Source organism: Ctenocephalides felis, unplaced genomic scaffold (assembly GCF_003426905.1).
Source record: "Ctenocephalides felis isolate EL2017-DRISC unplaced genomic scaffold, ASM342690v1 CF-g0.4_SCAFFOLD_00845, whole genome shotgun sequence".
Lineage (NCBI taxonomy): Eukaryota > Metazoa > Arthropoda > Insecta > Siphonaptera > Pulicidae > Ctenocephalides > Ctenocephalides felis.
The window spans coordinates 80,875,036-80,885,730 of NW_020536999.1; the positions used below are offsets into that span (position 1 = coordinate 80,875,036).

A 10,695-nucleotide genomic window follows, 5' to 3' on the forward strand; every position below is an offset into this window, starting at 1 on the left:
CCATAACAAAAAATAGAATCTTATATCTCCAAAACCGTCACAATAATTTAATTAATAACCCAAACCTTGAAAACTACGTCGGAACTATAAGTTTACCTTTCATCAAAGAATTATATTACCCGTGGAGAAAACTTTTCAATAAAAATAATATTAGAGTAGTTTGTACTTCCGAAAATACTTTTTCAACTCTTTTTACAAAATTAAAATCAAAATTTAACCCAAGAATCTTAAGTAATCTAGTTTATAAGCTTAATTGTCTAGATTGTAATTGCGTTTACATAGGTGAAACTAGTCAGAACCTGCACAAAAGAACATCTCAACACAAAAACAATTCAAAAAATAAAAATCAGTATAAAACACAATTAACAGATCATATCAATGAACTCAAACATAGCATTGATTTTTCCAATCCCACGATCCTACATTTCGAAAATAATTTATTTAAAAGACGATTTAGCGAAGGTTGCTTAATATCTTTACACAAGGATACAGCCATAAATTTAAGAACTGACAACAATTCGCTTTGCAATGACTATAAAATAACTCTCGACTATTTTCAAAAACACCACCATATCTGAATGAAGCGTGTATTTTTATTATTTTATTATTTTACAAAAAACATATGTCTGCCGGTCTTTTTTACACTTTCTCAAAAAAATTGTAAACACAATTCATTCAGTATTTAGACGTTAGTCAATTTGTACACACTAGAATGTAAGCAAAAATTGTCTAAAAAATTAATTAGTTTAAATGTTCCAATTATTAATAGCCTGGTTATCACAGTGTAATAGTGTAGTGTATTTTTGTATAATTAATTCTGTAAGTACTTATATATAAGTTATAACTTTATATTATTGCCTCCTATATGATAGAAAATCTTTTAGTTTTCCACTGAGTGACGGTCTCGATGAAGACCGAAACGTATGGATAAATAAAGTATTTAAAAACTACTTTAGTTTTTTTTTTCTTTACTTGGTGTTACTGCCCGATTCTAAATAACTCATCAAAATATATATCAACACCAAACTCACATATTTCAATATATATATATATATATATATATATATATATATATATATATATATCATAGTGTCAATTTCTGCTATAGCAGTGATCCGAGAACTTTCTTTTAAATTATAATTTAAAAAAAAACACTGGTCTGATATAGGTAAACTCATTTTCTTTGCTATAGAAAAAAGCAGATCCTCCATTCATACTGTTTCTCCTTGGGCCAGTTAAGAATTTTATAAGAACTAATCAATCCTGGTCGTGCTACTTCAAAAAGCTTTTAAATTTTTGAAATCGGTTCAGCATTTATTGACAAAACATCGACAAAAGCTCAAAAAATGGCTCACAAACATACTTATTCCAAAACTTGTTCTCAAACAATTCAGATTGACTTGTCAGGTATAATAGATAATGCAATATATCACAATGTACTATCGAGTGAAACTTCTTAGGCGACTTTAAACAAGGTTGCTTTAAATGTTGAATGCAAAGTGAGCTAATGTTTGAATAATGATTGTTTTAGAATGCCATAGATTAGGAATGTTAAATTTTGTTTTAGATTTTTTTTAGAATGTAAAATGTTTTTCAAATGTTATGGATTATTCTATAATTTGTAGAATATTTATTAGAACATTGTAGACTGTTTGAAAGTGTTGCATAGTCTTTGAAGGTCTGCCAGTAAGCATTGCAATCTCATTTTCACATTACGAAGTTTTTCTTCTTTTGCAGAGTATCACTTCTATTATTTTTATTGTTTTTTTTTGTAGGAAGATGAAGAATTTCCTTCGCTCCTCTCAAAAAATAAAAAACATAGAAGCTTTAAAATTGAGTTTTGTCAGTTCTTCAAAAATGTCATAAATAGGGGTGGAAAAGAAATAATTTATGATGATTTTTTATAAAAAATCTGACCTCAATCTTGAAACATTTGTCAAGATTGGGTCAGAAAAATATACGATACACGACAACATTGGCAGGTAAATTGTATTCGTGAGAATGATTTTTATACGTAGACTCTTCTATGGATTTTTAGATATTTTTAGATATCTATATATTTTACACATTTCTAGACAATTTCAAAAATATGTAGCCATTTGCAGATATTTTTTTTAAATTTTTGTACATTTTTAACCCTTGCCAGTAGGTGACATATACATTTATTTATGTATATCTAGACATTTTTGTACATATTAAAATTTTTTAAGTTACATTTAAACATCACTAGACATTAAAAATTAATACATTGGCAAAAGAGTTGAAAACATATTTTAAAATTACCATTTGATTTACTGATTTTTTATATATCTATTCAGCTTGTCCATAACTACAGAGTTGGCAGGGTTACTTCAACAAGCTTCAGAAATGAATCGGTACTCGAAGCTAATTCAGGCCGAAGAAGCGAAGGAGACGAGGCGTGATCTGAGTCGCTTAAAATCCCTTCTCTCAGAAAGGAATAAATTAAATGAAAAGTATAGGGAACTAGAATTGTGTATCAAGTCCCTATATAGGAATATAATTTATAAACGCATGAAGTAAGATATTTTGACATTTATGGGCCAATTCTCAGATAACACAGCTAAGTTTTGTTTGTAGACTCCTGCTTTAACATATCATGTCTTAAATAAGCATATGTTCAGGATTATGAATTCTTGGGCCACGTCGTGTAGGAGGCACTCTTTTCGATTGAATTGAATGGGTCCTATTCAGTTTCCTATTCTTTTCATGATCGTTCTCAGTGAAGTCTTTTATGGACTTATTCTTTTGTTATCTTGTCAGTCCACTTTATTTTCTCCATTCACCTGTCTCCTGCGCACCACATTTTAAAACTCTCCAAATAGTTCTTTTTCTTAGAGTCCATGTCCCTGATCCGTAAAGAGCTATGCTCTAGACATAACATTTTTTTTAGCAATATCATCCACAAGTCGAGACTTGGTTGGTTCTCAGTAGTGTTCTCAACTTCGCAAACTCCACCTTGGCGCTTGCGATCTTTGTCCTGATCTTTCTCGTGCTGTATTCGTTTCTGGTCAGAATGCTTCCTAAATATTTGAAATGATTAACGTCTTCCAATTTTTGATATTCTACTTCCTTGAACCGCATAAGTTAAAAAATATTTTTTAAACATCAGTTTATTTACAGAGATATCGCACCTGTCACCAGAAGGGTGAGCATACGTGAATTGGGCCGCTTGATAAGAAAACACCCGGGACTATTCTTAAATGAGTGGACTTTGCGACTCATTGCATTTTTGTCTATGACAAGGTATATATATATATATATATATATATATATATATATAATATAAATGGTAGTCTTTCATCCATGCTTCCTGATCCTGCACTTCGGTTTTCAGTACCCTGTATTTTCTCTTTACCAATCCCTTCAGCCCTTCTATTTTACCATCCACGACGTCGTGCAGGAGGCACTCTTTAGAACAGAACGGGTTCAATCCAGTTTCCTTCTTTCTTCAGGATTCTTGAAAAGGCCGATCTTGAAATGTCAATAGAACATAAAAATCTCCTCAGGCAGTTACTAATAATGATTTTTTCCATATCTTCACAGGCTGCTTCAGTTCGAGCAGAATCATTGAAAGTATTGATACCATTATATGAAGAGCATGAGCTAACAAGCAAACTGAAAATATTTACGCATAGATATCAAAGGAGACTTGTAAGTTTAACTTGGGATAAGAGCCGATGCAATCAAGAGATTGCAATACAGCTTGTCACGGCTATGTTCGGGTGAGAGTTGAGAATAAAAATGTTCACTTAATAGACATATGCATGAAACTTTTGATGGTGATAACCCAGTAAACACCTAGCGGTAGCAGCAATCTTATATTACAGCTGTTCAAAAAATAATAGTGTATTGCCAGCGATAAAGTAAAAAGATACAAGCAATAAATGAATGTATGTTAATTCTAATTGAAGAGTGAAGTTGCAAAAACAATATTTGTTTAGGCGTTGTTTGACATAATCCACTGTCTCAACAAATATTATAGAAGTTATTAATCAGCAATTTATTAATCTTCATTTCTCTAATGAAGGTTCATTTCTCTAATGAAGGTTCATTTCTAAATGATAATTACAATGACAAACCGATCATGTCATATTTGAAGTATGACTTTAATTACATTATTGTTTTTAAATATTATAAATATTTTTAATGCTATTATAAATATAAATTTATAATTTTTTATTATATAAATGTGTATATATAATGGTTGACGCTATGGGTTGAAGCCCCTTTCTGGGGTATTGCAATGACTGCCGCTTATTATATTTTAGTATTTCCCCATTACGAAAGGTGTACTTCAACTTCTTAACCCGACTTCTACGAATGTCCTGTAATTACCTGTTAAGACTGATATAGCTAATTAATTATCCATTTTTGTCCATTCAGGTCCTATCCGTACTTATTCACCAGGAAAGACTTGAATACGGTTTCAAGTTTGATGTTCTCTCCAAATCGAAAGGTTGCAGTGGCAGCAGGAACGTTTTTTCATAATGTTTTTTTGAAATTGGATGAAGATTCAAATGGGGCCGGGTTTGGGGTTCGATGGTTCAGGCATGTTTCAACTTCCATCATTGTATTGAAAGTAAGTAAAATATGTATATATGATAGTCATGTGGATGTCGTATAAATAATTTTTTTGAATCTTTATTCTTTATTTTTATTATTTTTCAGGGACTAAATTTTATTTCTTATCTAGTGGATGCCCTAGTCGCAAACATTGAGATAATGAAAGATTGGAATTCGATGATCCATATTTTAACTCAAGAAAATGATGATCCTTCGACCCCAATCCCCCAACTTCAAGAAATTTTAATTGAAATTATGTTCTGGTGTGCAAGTCTTTCAAGTACTGGTGAATATCCGGGGGAGAGAGCAACTGATAACATGGTAATATTGCATTGCAATGATGCATATATAAAACTGATGTAACTTGACCTATTTTAATGTACGGACTTTAAGAGGGCGGACAGATAAGCATTTTCCAGAAATGATCTCAAGTTGCAATATTCGCAACGAATCCGAATATGGTCGATAATTACAAGTATAGGACTGTACTTAATTGATATGCAGCTGCTCTCCTGGTCAATTAAATAAACAAAACGCTCTTGGTCTCCAGACAATTTGATTTTTTTTGGATTTTTGGACGGTGTATGAACTCATGACCAATGGAATAGTTTTGTGGGAATCAGTTTGTTGCTTTTAGTACTACACATCTGTTTCCTTGATGTGATATTATAGCATGATAGTCGTCAAACGTTTAAGGCAATAATTTATAAGTCCAATTAGAAGTACAACATTAACTAAATCTAAACCGATCAAGTAAAAGTACCCTGCCCTGGTTGTAATGTCAGTACATGCAAATGGGTAAAACTATCCAGTTGTTTCTTCTTCTAGTGTGTTGATTATATGTTTAAATATTATTTTTTATTTCTAAATTTCATTAGTTTTCATATGTACAGGTCCCAAGTTTAAAACAAAGAAAACAAATGAAGGAAGAAAAATTAAATATCACAAAACATCTAATGCCTGTTATAGCAATTCTGTTGGCTCGCTTCAAAACCAATGTGAATTGTATTATTCATTTAATCAGAATACCTCAATATTTTGACCTCGAAAATACAAGTGAGATGGAAGATCTGGTTAGTATTTTAATTTTTGTACCTATGAATACTTATAAGGATTACTTGTCTTTGTGCTTGAATTGCCACCAGCAGGAGTATATTATATTTTAACCAGAAATTTTAATTGCATATGGGAATGTTGATGCATCTTGCATTTGTAGTTTTTCTAACTTTTTAATATATACTTACTAGTTTTAAACTAGTGTTTTATGTTTACAGCATTTAAGGAATTTATTGGGCGCTCTGCAAAACATCGCCCAGGAGTGTACCGACACAATAGTGTTAGACAACTGCAGCAAGACTTTGCATTGCCTTTATAAGAGGGCAAGCATTGTTGCAGATTGCGATGCCGCCATATCGACCATTGTCGACGAATGCGCATTTGTATATATGGAGCCATATCTTTTATGGCAAAGTATTATGGATGGGGTACGAATTACATTTTTGTCATGTGTAGAAAGTTGTCAAACAATTCATCTCTTGATCAGAAATAATTTTTCTTTCTAGCAAATGGATCCAAAATATGCTAAGAAAGAGGATTTTCCTCGGATTGTAAATTCTCTGAAGAAAATATACATTTTCCACTATTTACATAACATAAATTATTTAGATATATGGGATGATTTTTTAGAAGAATTTAAAGTGTTTAGGAATGGTGTCTTTGAAAGAAATCTTCCTATCGAGGTATGTCAATTAGACCAAAGATTAAACATAACTAATTTCACTAATTCATACTCCTATCAAAATATATTTTAGGGATCGATATACTGCCTACTTTCCTACGGCACATATTTATCTTGGGAATTGATGGAAGTAAAAGATATGGATCTAAATAATATGGTACTCAATGCTATGGCTTGTATGAAACGAGCCGATGTATTGAAGTTGCTGGTAAAGTGGTATTTATAAATCGTTCAGATATTAAAAATAAAGTAGTCCACTAGAGTTTCCATGGCACAAACAACAACATAAAAAAAAAAAAATCTTATATTAAAATATTACAAAAAATGGAATGTATAAAGAACCAGAAAATATCGATAAAGTATTTTTGTTTTTAATACATATAATAATATAAAAATAGGAACCTATTATTGCGAACAAAATGTGCAGCATCTTGTATGCTCAAAAATAAATCTTATGTCGCGCAATATATGTGTATATGAAATATAGTGGTAAGTAGAAACAGTGAATGTATAATTATAAGACAAAATACTTTGTTTTACCTATATATATATATATATACCAAAGATATAATATGTGCTCTTATATTATTATATATGATGATTGTAATTATATTATTAAATTGATTTATATAATTTTACATTCAAATTACCACATCGATGTAATTTGTATGTATTGTTGATATGCTTTTGAGTGTCTGTTGTTTTCCAATTAGAAATATTGGTCAAAAACAAAGACAATACTATTACATTTTACGCATTTCATGATGTGTTGTCTGTTGAATATTAAAAATTACTTAAATGTATTTTATTGCTTGGGTAAATAGTAATTCATTATCCTCCAAAATTTTCTCAACATTTGCAATTGTGAATACAAATTGTTAATATCGGTTTCAAATATCGTGAAATGAGTACGAGAACGATTTTATTCAGCTTCACTTTTTATTTTTATAATATCCATGCTGCATCTCATGCCTCCATTTCCATCATATGACTTCACAAATTTAGTGATAAATGCTAAACCAATAAATAATTTGTCGAAGATTGGAAATAACTTGTCCCAGAGTTCAGGTGTTCTTGTATTCAAGAAATAATTATCAATGGACACATTTGAATGAATGATGAATTTGAAATTGAGGATTTGTGCCTTAATTCAGCCTTAAGGCAAGATGATAGCAGTTTATGTGTGAGTTTAAATATTTAATAAAGTAGAAAATAATATATATATATATATATATATATATATATATATATATATATATATATATCATAGTGTCATTTTCTGCTATAACTGTAATCCGAGAACTTTCTTTGAAATTAAAATTAAAAAAAAACACTTATCTGGTATAGGTAAACTCATTTTCTTTGCTGAATGAGTACGAGATCGATTTTATTTATGAGTAAAATCGATCAGTGAAGCTGCAGCTTCACTTTTTATTTTTATAATATCCATTCTGCATCTCATGTCTCCATTCATATGATTTCACAAATTTAGTGATATATGTTAAACCAATAAATAATTTGTCGAAGATCGGAAATAACTTGCCCCAGAAATCAGGTAAGTCAAATGAAGATTCCACGATTTTGCCATTATAACTTAGCAAATCAATATTCACGACCGAGTTATTTCTGTTAAGTATTAAAATATCTTCGTTTGTCTTTGATTGTGATTGTCACCGATATAAAAGTCTTGGACTAAACTAAGACTACCATTTCATTTAACACGTTTTGTAATTATATGAAAATCGATAATCTCTAATGCCCATGCTCTTTCTATTTGGTCAAAAACTATTTTCACAATCAGTAAGATAAATTTGAAGGTCTTTGATTAGATTGAAAGCTTCGCAAAATTTCCTACAAAGCAGATGTTTCAAGACAATCGTCAGTCTGGCGTATCAATCCAATTATTAGAATTGGTGGTATCACAATGTTCATTAAAAATCCATTTCCTCTGGGCATTATCGCATCTGAATCTGGGTATTCTAAACGAATAGTCCAAAATTTTAAAAATTCCAAGATTAATGTTCTGATCCCATCTCATTTGATATTTGACTCATAATTACTATATACATAGATTGTTGAAAATTGTACAAATATCGTATATTATCACGAACTTCTCATATTATGTACATATTTGTCTGAGCCAAGTTTGACTTTTTTCATGACATGTTTTAGACTCATGTTATTTCATGTAGAAGCAAAACTATGCATCATTTGCTTTATATCACAATAAGACTTTGTTTCGCATTGAAATAATATGACTAAACATTCAAATTGTTTCACTTCCAATAATACTTATTTGTTCTTCATAAAATAGCAATTTGATATCATGATATTATCAGTCGTTATTAGTATTAATCCACTTTCACGATCTATTGTTGATAAAGTAAGATAATTATATCTATAAATCCTTTTCTTAACTGCTTTAATAACAGCGTTTTTACTTTAATTCAATAGTCCATTATATTTTGTTTCATTAACGTAATTTTTCATTATTATCATATTATTTCATTTATAACACTACTATCACCATAATCTTATTTTTCACCTGTTATTTAATATTTTCCCATTTGTTTTGTTAGCATTCAGCAATTAAAATTTCTATCCAAACCCTATTCATTTGAACAAATTTTATATATTCAAAGACGACACATATTTAATTTAAAAAAACACAATTTAAAAAAAAACTACCGACACTTTACATCAACAATACAATACATAATTTGAATAGTTTTTTGTACTTGAAATGATGCGCAGATCTTTAAGAATAATTTTTGTTCAACAAGAAACTCATAAACAAATAAAATTATGAATGTTCAAATAGTAGCAAATACAACTAAACTATTTAATATCCGAGAGTATCCGTAAGTGTAAGCTCAAATAGTGGCACATGTAAGTGTATTTATAAATTGATAAAAAAAAAGCCAATCGCTCACCATTTTCTGGATTTTCTGAAAAACGAGTTATACTTTTATGTGATGGATTGCCATGCAAAACTCTACCAAAGGAAAACACAAGATACAATATTATTTAAATTAAATATAATTTACTATTATATTTTTATTATAACGATAGTTACCATTTTTCAGGTTATGTTTTTCGTAAATTTTCTTGTTTTATTTTATTCCATAATGCTTTAATAATTCATTTTCAACAAAACAATTGCAACAAAAGTTTTTCAAGCTTGTACCAATAGTTTATGAAAAAGCATAAGTATTGTACTGAATCGCGTTTCCATTCACAAACTTTTGAAAATTATCAACTTTTCTATTTAAAATTTGTTGTACCCTTCTCTTAGATGCTTCAGAAAAATTTTTAAGTTTACTCATTTTATTCTCGGATTAAAAACAAACAATTACACTTCGATCACTAAAGAAATAATGCGGAACACGTTGGTAAAATATAACCTATATGAAAAATAAAACAAGCATGAAGTGTTCTTCATACCGAACTGAGTTATTTTTTTGACACTGTTTGTAAAGTTGGTAATAGTGGCGAACTTCATGTGTAAGCATCATACACCTTATCAGGCCCTATTATCTCAGTACAAAATCCGCGTTCACAACGCGTAGTACCAGTCACAAACGCTAGGCGCAAATTTGGCGCTAGTGAGCCGATGTCAAGTTTGACAGGTTAGTAATCCACGAGCAATAAGACAAGAAATGTCAAAACATGAAAACTTTCATAGGTTATCGTAAATGAGACGTCCATATTGTTTTGATTCTTATTGTGAATTTTGTGTTTTCAAGTGTTTTATAATTGTTTATAAGGTTTTATTTGTGATTCAAACAAAATCTATAACTCTTAAATGAAGAGGATATAAAGCAGTGCATATAATAAAAATTTAATCACTATACATTTTGGGAGCAAGATGGGGTTCTTTTATAAGAAAGGCAAGGCTCTTCTTTCAGAATTGTATTAAACTTTGAAGGCTCTTAAATATATATGGAAAAGCATAAATAGACTAGACTTTACATTTTTTAAGAACGCCACTGAGTTAATGAACGAAATCCAATTGCAGTGCAAGTTGATAAAATAAGTTAATTCAATGCAGCAGTTTTTTGAATATTCAAGATAATGTCAAGAGACATTTAGCATGACTGGATTTATCGCAAAGCATGTGCTGAAAAGTGGCAAATCTTACTTGGAATGATTATTAGTTAGTACCGTAATGCACGGACACTATGATTTACACACCATGTTTTGTGTTCACGACATTATTGGTAATGAATAATGAATGACTATCCACTTGAAGACAGGAATCCTGTAATTCGTTAAACTTTATATTTTTCTTGATTTATTTAAATAAATATGTTTGTTGCAACATATTGCTATTTACTTTGATATCTATTTTAATATATGTATTATTGTTTGGC

General features: G+C 30.0%; 1 protein-coding gene across 1 annotated transcript; it reads left to right on the top strand.

The window, feature by feature from the left end:
* Positions 1-3,540: 3,540 nt before the first annotated feature.
* On the top strand, positions 3,541-6,548 carry LOC113391027 (cohesin subunit SA-1-like). The gene is made up of 7 exons (XM_026627008.1): positions 3,541-3,743; positions 4,405-4,600; positions 4,690-4,905; positions 5,478-5,657; positions 5,859-6,068; positions 6,147-6,323; positions 6,396-6,548. The coding sequence occupies exons 1-7, from the start codon at positions 3,541-3,543 to the stop codon at positions 6,546-6,548; spliced, it is 1,335 nt and encodes a 444-aa protein (XP_026482793.1).
* The last annotated feature ends 4,147 nt before the right edge of the window (positions 6,549-10,695 follow it).

Coding starts and splice junctions, on each gene's coding strand:
- LOC113391027 (XM_026627008.1), top strand. CDS start 3,541: ATGATTTTTTCCATATCTTCACAGGCTGCTTCAGTTCGAGCAGAATCA. Junction 6,069..6,146: donor GGCAAAGTATTATGGATGGG/GTACGAATTACA, acceptor TTTTCTTTCTAG/CAAATGGATCCAAAATATGC. Junction 6,324..6,395: donor AAAGAAATCTTCCTATCGAG/GTATGTCAATTA, acceptor AATATATTTTAG/GGATCGATATACTGCCTACT.